At 46.1% G+C, this 14,362-nt stretch overlaps 1 protein-coding gene across 1 annotated transcript in view; it reads left to right on the forward strand.

The window, feature by feature from the left end:
* Positions 1–4,436: 4,436 nt before the first annotated feature.
* The window catches only part of grik3 (glutamate ionotropic receptor kainate type subunit 3), a 106,563-nt gene continuing 96,637 nt past the window's right edge, over positions 4,437–14,362 (forward strand). The window contains exon 1 of the mRNA XM_062537804.1: positions 4,437–4,544. Coding sequence (XP_062393788.1) covers positions 4,523–4,544 — 22 coding nt within the window. The 5' untranslated portion in view covers positions 4,437–4,522. The remainder of the gene's footprint in view (positions 4,545–14,362) is intronic.

Raw genomic sequence — 14,362 nt, forward strand, 5'->3', positions numbered from 1 at the left:
TATTTATAAATGAATCTATACTTAAATAAAGATTGTTTCCCTGAATAAATTACTTGACTTGCTGACTTAAGTGAAACTGGAGCAAAATCTGAGGACATTGTTGATTTGAATGGCATAGATAACTGCAATAACCTTATAATAGATAAGTCTAAGTTAACTGTTAAGACTGTTAACTGTTTGAAGCCTTCTTGGCCATCAGATGTAGGTGTTGATTGAAAAGCATCTGTGCTAATGTCTTTCAAATGTCTTTGTGATGGCTCTATCCATCATGTCCAGTGGAGGCTCTTGTGAGGACTCTCCTACAGTGCTGTAGATGACCCTGCCTTGAATGTCCAAGAGGGCCATCTCTGAAGTGACGCAAATCACATCAAACAGTTGCATACATACACCAAGGAAAACCAACACCAAGGACTTCCTAATGGGACACTGTGACATCTAGGAAACTCCTTTACATTGACATTTATAAACTCTCAGGTCTAGAACAGTATTCGCTCAAATGACCTAGAGTTTGAGTGTCATCTGAAGCCTTACATTCCTTTGTCAATATACCTCATGTGAACAAGAGCGACAGAGAGAGAGAGACAGAAAGGCTACGGTGTGATTCTGAATGTGTAAGTATGAATGTTTGTGTGTGTGTGCGTGCCGGTGTGTGTGCGTGCGTGTGTATGTCTGTGACAGATAATGGGAGGGAAGGAGAAATACGATGTCAGAGTGGGTGTTTATTAAAAGCGACTGGCGATAATGCCTCTCGCAGCTTTGCGTAGAGAGTTAAGGGGCGTCATAAATCTCCGCGCTCTCATCACTCTCCCCGTGATCACAAAAGCAAAGTGACAGCGCATATGTTCTCCATTATCGGCCCCTCTCCTCCACCTAATAGAGAGGGAGCAGGGGGAGAGCGGATGTGCAGGGGTGGTGCGGCGGAGAGAGGGTGGAGCGAGGGTGGAGCGGCGGGATCTGAGCGATGGTAATGATGATGATGGCATGTTGCTGTGCCATCGCTCCGTCTTGTGTCTTGCGGGCACCCACCTGCCACCGCGGCTGATCAGGGCCATCGGTCAGTTCCGCTGGCCGCGCAGCGTAATGGAGAGGCCGGCTAAAGGACCTGCACATGCTACATACACACACACACACACACACACACACACACACACACACACATGCATGCCCATGCACACACACACGCATACACACACGCATGCCCATGCACACACACACACAAACACACATACACACATGCATGCCCATGCACACACACACACATGCAATCCCATGCACACACACACACGCAGACACACACACACACACGCATGCCCATGCACACACACACACACGCACACACACACACACACACACACACACACACACACACACTTACTGTATGCCCATGCACACGCACCCGTGCACACAAACACACACATGTTTGTGACAGACCGTGGATCCCCAGCCTGCATCTGTGTGCACCAGACCCCGGCTCAGAAGTCGCTGGGCGTTTCGACTGGCGCCGCGGCAGTCAATGCATCTTGATAATGCGTGCGGCGGAGGCCACATAACTCACGCTGATGACCCCAGCATTGTGCCAGAGGCTCCTAAATCTGCACTCCAGGGCTGACATGAATATGCATCTGTGGTCTGAGTGCTGGTCGCCATGGTGCCCTCACTCTCATTCAAATCTGCATATGAAAACAACTGAGCTGGCAGCATGTACTAAAACTCTTAACCTTTTTTTTCTCCCTGATTTTACTGTTTTGTCCATTGTTTGTTGCTGACGGTTATCAATTATGGCCAGTGTTAATCACAATTGCATATCAAAAGATCCATAAAAAAAAACGTACTGTATCTTCTGTTTCCAACAACAATGCACTGACATGGTGAGATCAGGTTGACAGGTAGATACTGTCAGTAGGAAAGGGAACTGTTTACCTACAGAATATACAGTTAGTGTGACTAATAATGGAGGAGTGCCAGAAAGAAGACTGTATGCAATAAGACTTCTCCAGTGTGAGTGTGTAATGTTAATCATGCACCCACAGATCCATTACAGTAAGATACTGTATGTGTGATCGCAGAAGCATTATGTCAACAGCGAGCAGACTATAGTCTCGAATGTAAAGATGACAAGCATTAAAATAAGAGCAACTTTTCAGTTTCTCTGTCAATTATTGGAATTAAAGCCTGAAAAAAATACCAGAAAACTACCTTCAGCTATCATCATTCAAGCCACTTACTTTACCAGCCAATAAACGAGATGGAATGTGCATGTACCGTATATCTAGAAAAAGATATAGAGAATGACTGTATAGTCCAATTTCATTCTTACTTATTACTGACACATAAATTGATCTTAACCTGTGTAAAAAGAAGGTATCCTAGTATATAGTTTATCAATGCAAATCTCCTCAATGCTCAAGTCTTTGTGCTCAGCTCCTGTTCCTTGCGGTTGTGTGCTCTGTGCTTGATGCGATCGTCAGTCTCGCCCATGTGTAGCAGATGGCCCCCTGTCTGATTGCATGATGAACTGCGAAGGCGTCCATGAGTATTTATTCCAAATGCATGGCGACAGTAATAAAGTGGCCACGTCACGGAAGCGAATAAATACACTTATCATGCGATTTCATTACTCGAGCACAGTCGATATTCACACACACACACGGCGTTGTGCGCTTTGAGGGTATGGTGGAATAACAGGGTCGGGTGGCGGTGGTAGTGGCGGCGGTGGTGGTGGTGGTGATGGGGGGTGGTGGTGGGGGTCGACTTGCTTCTCTCTCTCCCTGGTTCTCTCTCCCTTTCCCTCTGTCTTGCCTCTTGCTCTTCCCCTCCTCCTAAGTGATCACCATCATGTTTCACTCAGCGTGCGCGGCTGATGGCCCCACATAAAGCATGAAAAATGGACAGAGCGGGAGGCAGCAAGCCGTTTGCAGGGCTAATGTACTCATTGACACAGACAGAGTGGCCCAAATAAAGAGGGTAAGCAGTGGGCTTTATCAATGCCCCCCCCCCTCTCCTCTCTGGGGCAGCAACGGCTCTATTCCCCAAGGAGAATTATGGCGACGTAAAGACCAATAATGTCGGAGCAGCCCTTGGTTTTGGACACCGTGATTCATTCCCCAATAGGCATGTGACCTCTCGACTGCATGTTTACACCAAGGCTTCAGAAAAGAGGGGGGGATAGACAGGTTTCTGTATGAGCACAGACTCTCTCTCTCTCACACACACACACACACACTCACTCACTCACACACACACAAACACACACACACACACACACACACACAAACACACACAGAAGATAATGCTAGTGTGAATCATTTATAAAGAGTAGACCAAACATAGATTGTGAGGGTAACCTGAGATATGGCCATAATGGCAGGATGACTGGCACTTTCTCACCTAACTATGGCATCAGTTATTATCCATATGTCCTTTAACATTTGTGATTCATACTGTCTGAAGAGTGTCAAGTGTCTCTGAAGCTGAGTGAGCCAGGGGGGAGTGGGTCCTTGCATGTGCTCTTAGTAGGCTACTCATGCTACATGTGTCCATTGCTGATTTAGGAGGAAATGGCTTCCTGGGGCCTTTGATCACACCTGTGCTGTCTGCGATCTGGCACCATAGGGAGTCAGTCAAAAGGTGCAATTAATGTTTCATGGGTGTTTCCGTTTTTGGCCAAGCCATCTGCCCACCGTCTCTGGTTCAACTTGTTAAATAAAATAGTACATACGGTGTATTCTTGTCAACTGTATTCTTTTACTTACCACATCTTTTCTGATACATAGGTAGCCTACAAGTTCTCACAGAAGACTGGAGTCAGTATGAATAGTTATAATTATCTTATACTACACAGTTGAAGTGCAGTGACAGGCTGCATATAAATGGATATGGTCACACCACATATTGCGAACGAGTGCTGACCTTACTATATGCGGAGTTAATCATTTGGATGTCACTGTGCGAGCAAGTGCATGTTCTAAAAATAGATGAGGAATCTTCACGTGTTCTGCTTTACCGTTTGAATGTCTTTAACCGACAAAAGAGAAGGGGGGACTCTCTGGCGGGGAATAGTACCGCAGGCGCAGTCCCCTTCCACATTTGCACGGGATTCCAGCCCGGTTGTTGCGGTACCCGAGCCAGCCAACAGATAGCATCAGCGGTAGGAGGGGATACAGGGACTCCTGCAGGCTAATTGTAGCAGCCAACGTTCGCAGGTGTAACACTGATCCGTGTGAGGAGCCGGGGCTTTTTATCAGCGAACCGATTTGAGACTTGAGAGTGAAAAAATAGAAAACTAGGAAAATGTTGCACTAAGTACAATGAGAGCAGATTTGTTGCAGACAGACAAGTCTACATATGACTCCTACCAACACATATTTGATGAGCAATTCTGAAACGTCTTTGGATTCTTAAAAAAAGTGGATCCCACTACTTCACAATCATGAGAAATACTTGGTTGTCACCTCGGAGTGCGATTGTGGAATACTGGACAACGGGCATTGTGTGTCTTTTTTGGATTCAGTGTTCATTCGGGATGCCTCATGTCATTCGAATAGGTAAGAATGCCAAATGTTCGTGCGTAAAGCACACTACCTTCCGAAAAAGAGTTTCAATGATTAACATGCATCTTCAGCTATTGTTTAAAATTTAGTCTATATAATTTCGGTTCTCCTCTTTCTTTGCCTTCAAATGTATCTGCTCGTCTCTCTTGAAATGAAGTAATGAATGTCAGTAAATGCCTCTAAACTTCTTTTGGTGCAGAACAAAACGCCAGTTAGGGAAAGGTCATCCGGAATAAAGTGATCAGTTGAACGTGGTGACCGTAAGAATGGTACATTTGCTCAGCATTAACAAACCTAAACGTGTGATGGACTTCAAGTGCCTTCGTTTTGCGTCGAAAAGCCTCTTTCCAGGGCTAAATGATGCCCGTATGGCCAGGGTAGAGCAACATGCATTTTGCTCCGGTTTGGTGACTAGATTAGTGAGGCAGAAAAAACAAAATCACAGTAGACTACGATTAACATAAAATATATCTCTTCTTTGTTTCTTCAATTTTGCTAAGACGTTAACTGTTAAGCTACTATCATTTGACGGGGTGCAATACGAAACTGTTGTCTGCAGGAGATGAGTTCGTATTTTCCTAAAAATGTGGGACTTTATAAAGTAAACGAACGTTCTGTGCGAAAATAAGACAACACTATTTTGAACTTAGTAAGCTATCCATCTTTTGTCAGAAGAGTGAATCACGAAGAAAAAAAAAGTTTGTGCGTTAACGTCCTACCATGCAGGTGGCACCAAGTGTATTTTTCCACGTATTTCGTTATACACAAGAACAACCACAACATCAGCAACAACAACAACTTCAAAGCATCTCTGAGATTAATGCGAAGTGAAAATGTAATGCTGTCTGGCTTTAGGACTCACAAAGTGAAAAACATGGCAAATCTCTCATTGGGAGCGCGGCGAAGCGATGAAACGTCGAGCGCCGCGAGGAGACAGGACTCGAATGGAGATCAATACGTTTTTGTCCCTAGGCAAATCACTTTTGACAAGTGGCCTGCCGCTATGCAGGACAATTACTCAAAATGTCATTAGAAGACATTAACACATCTCAACGTGCACTCGGAGGACATGGCAGCTATGCATTTCGTGGTGGACCTTAATAGACTATACCTCCCTTCATAGGAGACTCTGATAAGACATCAGCACTCAAAACAGCAACAACACATCACCAGTTATAGCCCTTGTCTGCGAAGAAATCCCATTTCAATAATGAAATCGATCATGATAATAACCCTGCTTGTCCAATCCGTCTGATTTTACAACGAGATATTTCTTCTGTAATCTTCAATTGAAAATATGGACAGCACATTATGTGATTCATGAGATCAATTTGGTAAATTAAGCTTTTACAGTTTGTTTTTCTGTTTGTATATACATACTATACATTAGTAATGAAACAGTCATTTTCAAATGACTGTTATTTATACAGACAGAAAATAATTGATATTTCGATGGCCTATTGTGGATTTCAGGTGCACATTTATTTTGTCTGGGTTTGATTGATAGCTGTTTTGAGGGGAGCTTTCACTTGGTGTGACATTCTAGTAGAGGTTTGTTTTGTCATCTGAAACACAGTGCAGGGCTTTTTTTTTCTGCCTTGTTGTGTTCTTGTAAAATGAAAGATTTTGCCATGGAGCTTTTCCTACTAGTCAGCTGCACATTCAACCACATCCAAAAATCGACTTTGACAGGCTCTCTTTTTGACACAGAGCTGAGTCAAATCTACCTTGAAATGTGATACAGCCACATTGTTATTGTGTTGTATATTTAGGTGCTGGGTAGCTCTGTTTCATTGGTCGTGTATTTGAAAACGAGCAGGGAAAGGAGAATTGAGAGAGAAGGTTGCTGACTGTGGGCTAGAATGAAAAAAGAAAAAAGACGGGGAAAAAAATCGGCTCAAGCTGAAAAGTTGTTCCATTTGTGCTCATGTACTTTGCTGCAAGGCTCTGCTGGTGTGTGTGTCCTCACATTTGCATATTTGCATATACGCTTCCATTCCCCAAATGTGTGTTTCACATCGCCTTACTTTCTGTGCCCTCTCCTATTTCTCTGCACGCAAAAACATGTGTAGGAGGGTGAGAATGCAAGTGTGTGTGTGTGTGTGTGTTTTTGTATAGATAAATGTGGATTTGTTCAAGCATTTCATACATGTGTGCGAAGTGTGTATGGCGGGGGAGGAAGAGGAGGAGGAGGAGGAGGAGGAGGGGGGGTGTTTGTGCTGCACACAGTACACACACGTGCTTGAAATTGGTAAAGTGGTGCGTAAAAGACCATTCGCTCTGAAACCACAAGAGGGCTCTGTGTGAAGGCAGCCGTTGGAGGCCCCTGCGCCAGAGTCAACCCAGCCTGGGTCGCCCGCACGCGGACGGGGGAACGCCGCACCGGATCCTCTCAGTGTGCATTACCGCAACATCCCGCCATTGGGTCGGGGAGAATAAATCACACCAGTGGTGGTACACACAGTCACGTATGCAACGGAGCCCTTCCCTGAACGGCAAACCCTTTCGTTCTAAAGGGCTGTTATACGACTCCATCTTTATCACTTGGAGAAATGACACGAGCAGTGATGTTTTGCAATATATTTGGTTTATTTTTCGAAAACCCAATTTCCAGATAGTTTACAAGCTGAAAGGGTCCTTGTCCTGTTAGCCATTTTTAGGTGGCACGCTAAGAGAAAAGAAGAAGAAGAGAGAGAGAGAGAGAGAGAGAGAGAGAGAGAGAGAGAGAGAGAGAGAGAGAAGCAGAGAGAGAGCATGTGTCGTATTGTGGATGGAGAACAGGTTGAGAACAATCTCCTGTGTACAACTACTCGGCAGGTTCCAATGCGGCCTCCGATGGTGGACCTCGTCATTGATTCGGCTTCTTTTATTGGGCTTTTCACTGCGTCTGGAAGGTCAATCAGTCTCACTCTGCAGACTCATAAATGTCTAAAGCAGAGAAGTCACCTTTTCTTTTTTTTCTGTTCTAGCAGCCACCTTCTAGTTCTGCTGTTTCATTGCTTACTCTTTTCCTCTTTGCACTGTAGCATTTTGATGTGGATGATCACTCAACATTGTTTGCCCTTACATGTGCAGCACTGAAGCAATGTTATATTCCAGATTGTTGGTGAAAATGTGTAGCCTATTCGGTATCACGCACAGTGGACAAGTGCTTTGGACACTGTCAAAAAAGATCTGATTTTGCTTCATACCATGTGATAAAACAAAATAAGAAAATCATAGGTATATTCTTGACCAATACTTGACAACACAAAGGCATTTATTTGTGTTTTGAACACCCTGAAGTCACTGAGCCTTCCTAGAAACGTATGCTTCCGATGCTGTCTTTAGATGTCCAAGGCAGTGAGATTGTTGTGGAGTAAGAGATCCAACTGTGTCTGCCATTTTAAAGCTCATTTGAGTTTGTGTTACAGTAGCCTTGGCTCTTGTCGTTTCATCTTGGTTGGGAGGTAGACGATGGATTGAACTAATTTATGGCCTCTGCCCTGTCCTTTTTATTTTCTGAATGAGGGAATTTAGTGCCAGACAAAGATTTATTGAATAATCAATTGCTTTATCTACCTAATACTTAAAGTGCTTCATCATTGCCAGTTAATCAATCTGGCTCATGATTTTATGTCGCCTTTGTTTCTGTCATTCCAGTGGAGTCTGGGGGGTGCTGGGAGTTTTCATTCGTTCTAATTTTATTTAATTTAGGCAGCCGACACAAGGAAGACTTACACAGATGCACACTGATTGGGTCATTCATCAATCACGTGTCATCTGTGCAATAAATTAAGTAGCAAGTAGTGAGTAGAAATCAGGAGGATTTATGCATGCACAGTGCACACACAGACATACACTGCTTGTACAGACGCTCTGAGCTGAGGTGTACTGTAGTCGGTTGTATTTGAAACAGTGCAGACTTCCTCAGTGCATATTCTGTTATAGAATAGAATTGAACGGAAACAGAAAAATGGAAAAATCCTTTTCTTATTCTCATTTGCTAGGGGATTGGATGTAATTGTTTTCATGCGAATGTAACTGAACAGCTTCTTAGTCATCAGTAAGAAGTACAGCTGATGACATGGCTACATTTGTAAGCTGTTTTCTATGGCGGTTGCAAAGAAATATGCAGACTCTGCCTATTCAAATTTACAGAGGCCTCTTGTAGCATGCTCTCTGGATGGGGAATATTTTATCCGCGTGAATTCTAAAAGACAAGCGAGGGAATAATCCAAATGGCTTCCCTGTAGCTGTCGCTTCTCGTGGCGTTGGAGCACTCTCACGCTTCCGCGAGAAGCCCCCGCCACCGTGACTGTCTCCGCGTGCAGTCTCACGAGGGGAAGGAGATTAGGAACAAACCCACTCCGACGTGAACTTGGATCCTCTTTCGGCGCGGTTCACGTACACACAGCCCGTCTGCTGGTGACCTTGGAATCTTTCAAAAATAGACTTCCGAGCACCCGCGCCACAGCCGGAACATTTTTATTTATAACGCCGGCAGCTCACGAGAAGCTCAGGTACAGTTAGTCACCAACAACCGAAAAAGATAGAACGAGAGAGAGAGAGAGAGAGAGAGAGAGAGAGAGAGAGAGAGAGAGAGAGAGAGAAAAAAAAAGGATAGTAAGATGAAAAGGTCTTGGTAGTGCAAGGTGCAACATCACGGCTAATTCCCCATTAAGACAGCCATCAATTGCTCTGTGCAGATGAATATTTCATTTTCATGTAAATTTAATCGCCGCGGTGACAGGAGCCAGCGCCAGTGCCGCGCCGGCAGGCAGAACGCACCCGGGCAGCAACGCAAACGCCGCCGCGGCCTTCAAGGTGCTACTCTGCATCTGAACAAAGCCGAGGTGCGGGTCAAAAGGGAGGTCAGTCTGGAAGAGAAAGGAGCCTTTCATGTTGAATGCTGAGGCCTGCGCTAGGACCGCTCACAGGTGTGGGCCAGAGAGACAGGGGAATACTGTATGTGAGTGGGTTTCCGCCTGAAGTCAGTGTGTTGGTGTTGAGGCCGGTACGGTACAGTCTTGCAGACCGCAGGGAGCGCAATCTAATTCACACATACTGTGTGACTGCAGTGGTTGGGGAGGAAGCTGCGATTGTTTACATGTAAATTGAAAAGCAGAGTCATGCATCACATCATCACAGAACATGATCATTCAATCATACACCCCTCCCACACACACACACACACACACACACGGAACACACACACACACACACACACACACACACACACACACACACACACACACACCACACACACACATGCGCGCGCACACATACACACACACAGTATGCGCATTCATAGCATATACCGTAGGCTATCACATACATTAGCATACATGTAGACACAGCTCCCACATATTCACACACAGGGTTTTTATTCACACAGATGTCAGGTTTTAACCAGATCTCGGATCCCACTCCACTTGAAACAACAGTCACATGCCCATGGCTTGGCACCGTTTACTTCAATATAGGCAATCAGAGAGAGCAGCTGTTTCACTCCATTCTTTTGGCCTGCGTTACAACGCCGCATGTCCTGTTCCCGTGTGCTCGCTGGAGACGTGGCTCGCCTCGCGCCGCAAGTGACGTGTGGTCAGACGGCGTGGATCCTGGCCAAATCTAATGGCCGCTAATCACGGAGCCAAAAGGTTGAGTCAGAGCCCCTCATAAATGATTTTGTCCTTTTTTTCCCCTCTGTCTTGTTTTTGTTGCTGGGTGATCAAGAAGCCAAATTTGGAATCATTCCTAGCTTCGACCTCTCTTTGTCTTCTCTCTCTCTCTCTCCCTCTCTCTCTCTCTCTCTCTCTCTCTCTCTCTCTCTCTCTCTCTCTCTCGCTCTCTCTTCTCTTTGTCTGTCTCTCTCTCACACACAGGCACAGTTAGAGAGGAGGTGGGCAGGAGCCACATGTAGCTTATGATAGAACAGCGTCACGCACAATACAGTCTGATGCGCTCTGTGCATACAGACGACGCCTTACACCGAGTGTAGCAGAAAACAATCTGTGGGGAAAAAAAGAGGGACAGACACTCCAGTGTATTGTGCATTTGCACAGATGAATAGCCTGTTGTGTGTGTTGTGTTGTGTTGCGGTTGGCCTTTAAATCACACAGATGAGGCAGGATTCTCATGTCTGGTCGCTCACTGCGTGGGATCAAATGAATTAGCTCTAGCGCAAGGCACCGCTGAAAGAACCACAGAGCTCTCTCTGCGCCATCCATAACGAAGAGAGGCACTCCATAATGCAACTTGCGTCGTCAGTGCCACAGAACTTCTGGAGAAGCCCCCAAGTCATTGAGCCGCGGCCAGAAAAACAGGCGATAAGCGCAAAGCCATCGCCTTCTGAAGGAGGGCCTGGCGCCGAGACTCAGTAACAGCTTGTCTCCTCGTCATGTGGGATCGGAGCGTGTCCTCCCGCACATACATAATTGACTCTTCCATTATGAATCATCAGCGTCATGAAGTGGTACCCAGCGGAGAGTGATGGGGATGAAACAGCGGCTCCGAAAGAGGACGCGCCACAACCGCAGCAGGGCCCCCACCATCGCCACCGCCACCAGCGCCACCTCCAACACCACCACCACCACCAACCGCACACACACACACACACACACACACACACACACACACACAGTCGCGGCTGGTAGCCTCACAGTGCTCTCCAAACAGATGGTGTTTTCATATCGGAGTACAAAGTGTGTGCTCCACGGCGAAGAGGTCTGAGGGGAACATATGCTCCCGACGATTATTTAAATAAATAAATAAATAAATCAAAAAGAAGAGCGCGGCCGGAGCGCGGCGAGGACACACGCTGACCCCGGCCGTCGCCGCGGAGATACGGCGAGACGGCACGCACGCTGGTGTGGCCAGTTCTTCGAGTGTCCTGAAATCCCAAAAGCTTTGTTTTCCTTTCTGTTTCGTGTTTGTCTTTCCCCTGCGATGTGATGCATTGGGACTTGGGAGATGTGTGTGTGTGTGTGTGTGTGTGTGGGGGGGGGGGGGGGGGGTGGTATTAGGAGGTGAGGAGGAACGTGATTGGAAGAGATAATGTTGCTCGTTCCTGCCTGCTCGCTCCAACTCGAGCCTCTAGAGATGGAATGTCATTATTGGAGGATGTGTGCCCTTCCGGATTTGACAGCAGCTGCAAATTCATAGGTTGTCAGTGTTGTTCCCTCTCTCTCTCTCTCTCTCTCTCTCTCTCTCTCTCTCACTCTATCTTTCTCTCTCTCTCTCTGTCTCTTTCTCTGCCTATCTCTTTTTAACTCTCTTTTTCTGTCTCTTGCACCCCTCCCCCTCTCTCATTCTCTCTCTCTTTTTTTTCTTTCTTTCACGCACACACACACTCACACACAGACTTATACACACATACACACACACACACACACACACACACACACACACAGACTTAGACACACACACACACACACGCACACATACACTGTCTATTTTGTTGGTGTCGCTTTACCACGCTGCAGAATCAAATTTCATGTTCTTCCCATTTGTCTTTATTACGAGCCTCTGTCTCCCCGCGCCATGGCCTCCCTTGGCCAAGTGCAGGCTGTGTGGAGGAAAGTCAAATAAAATTAAAGTAGTCAAACGGGAACCCTCACCCCTCAGCCATTTTATTTCGTCATGGTCACAGGTTACACAGACATGTTTAACTGGCAGTGACAAGGATATGGGCATTTTAGCTGAAGCGTTTATTTATTTTTTTTCTTCTTTCTCTCTCTCTTTTCTTGGGAGCTTTTCAACAGCATGGCCAGGCACAAGCTCATGCACATTTTTTTGGGAGCTTTTCAGCATTGCCAAAGTCAAACTCACAGACAAACACAGACAATGCACAGACAAACACACTCACTCACACTGACACTTAGACAGACAGACAGACAGACAGACAGACAGACAGACAGACAGACAGACACACACACTCACTCACATTGACACATAGACAGACATACACACACACACACACACACACACACACACACACACACACACACACATGCATACACACAGAAGGTCTTCTACAGCCTGCCTTCTGTAAACCAGTGAAAGGCAGAGTCGTGAGCCGTTCAGGCAGAGCACCGTGGACTCTCGTTTAGTTTGTTAATTAGCTCAAACCTTTTGATCCCAATTTAAAAACCTGCCACGTTGCCGCGCTCGCCTCTTTTGTGCATTGCCCCGAGCAAGATAAAACGGCTCTTTTTTCCCCCTCTTTGCCTTTCAAATGGCTCGTCATTCCAGCACCCCCCGCCCCCCTCCACACACACACACACACACCCCTCCGCCCACCACCAGCCTTATCCGTGCCCTGACACGAGCAGCAGGAGCTACGGCTGGTGCCAGTGTAACTGCAGGGCCGCTGCTGCTGCTGTCCTGCTCGTTACAGCCTTCCCCACAATAGCAGACCTTTCGCGTTCGCTAGCGCTAATCAGGAATTAGCGGGCTGGTGGAGCGGCGGCAGCGGCCACAATAGCGAGCCGGTGTCCGAGAGAGGGAGAGAGAGAGAGAGAGAGAGAGAGAGAGAGAGAGAGAGAGAGAGAGAGAGAGAGAGAGAGAGAGAGAGAGAGAGAGAGAGAGAGAGAGAGAGAGAGAGAGAGAGAGAGAGAGAGAGAGAGAGAGAGAGAGAGAGAGTGTGAGTGGCCAGATGTCGTCGACCTCCATTGTCGCAGGCACACGGGAAATGTCACGCACTGTTCTCTGCCTGTGCCTCTGAGCAACAAGAAGAAATGTGTGTGTGTGTGTGTGTGTGTGTGTGTTTGTGTGTGTGTGTTTACATGTGTGTGCATGTGTGTGTGTATGTGTATGTGTGTGTGTGTGTGTGTGTGTGTGTGTGTGTGTGTTTGTTTGTTTATGCTCGGGTGGGTGGTGGCAGTGTTGCCTGCTAGGCTGTAAAAAAACCAAAAAATAGTCCATGCCTATGAAATCCAAAAAAATACTTCACAGGAAATATTTCTGAGAGAACCTCCATTTCTGTTGTTTCAGCGAATCTGTTTGTTTGCACTCATTAACCAGTAGATGACCACATCTGTGCCTAACACCTCTTTATTGTAAATAAATTCAGCTCTGTACAGATGGCGCCCCCACCTACCTAGTCAAAACACATCACACTAGCGATAATAAGAAAACAAGGTTGTTATTTTCTGGCACAGTCAAGGTATTGGGGCACTGTTTTTTTTTTTTAGGGAGAGGATGAGAATGCATTCGGACATTGCAGTAGCCTGTTAGGAAGGCAGTGGTTGACTAGGCGGGTGTCCAGTGAACTCATCTGAATGCCTGGAGATATGGAGCATCGACTAAATATAGCCAACGACTGACTCAAGACACACACTGAATGCCACTGTTGTTATCGTTGTTGAGGGATGACAACAGAATAGTTTGTGCAAAAAAATATGTTGACATCTTACGGTGCCATGAGGCTATGTACCAATAAGAAAATAATATTAAAAAAAAAAAAAAATGTCCAAAGGATAAGGGCGGTTGTATGTTTGTATTTCTTTTCCTTGGGAGTCGCTGGTGACCAGATGACCCTGTGTTAAACGATAGCAGGCTCAGGGGGCCAGTTGGCGGCAGCAGCAGACATTTCATATTTGAAGAGGCATCATCCTCCCCTCCAACACACTGGCCACCGAGCAAGTGGCTCCTGCCGACATCTGAAGAGAGTGATCAGCTTCTTCACAGCTCCCCTCTGGTGTCCATAGCATTGTTTGCAGAGATGCAATAGAACTAGTGGAAAAAGACAACACAACAACAAACATACCATTGATATAACAATAAAACACAATAAACAACAGTCGTAATACAGTATTCTGGTGAGAGAGGAT

The sequence above is a fragment of the Sardina pilchardus genome, chromosome 6 (genome assembly GCF_963854185.1).
Source record: "Sardina pilchardus chromosome 6, fSarPil1.1, whole genome shotgun sequence".
NCBI classification, from domain to species: domain Eukaryota; kingdom Metazoa; phylum Chordata; class Actinopteri; order Clupeiformes; family Clupeidae; genus Sardina; species Sardina pilchardus.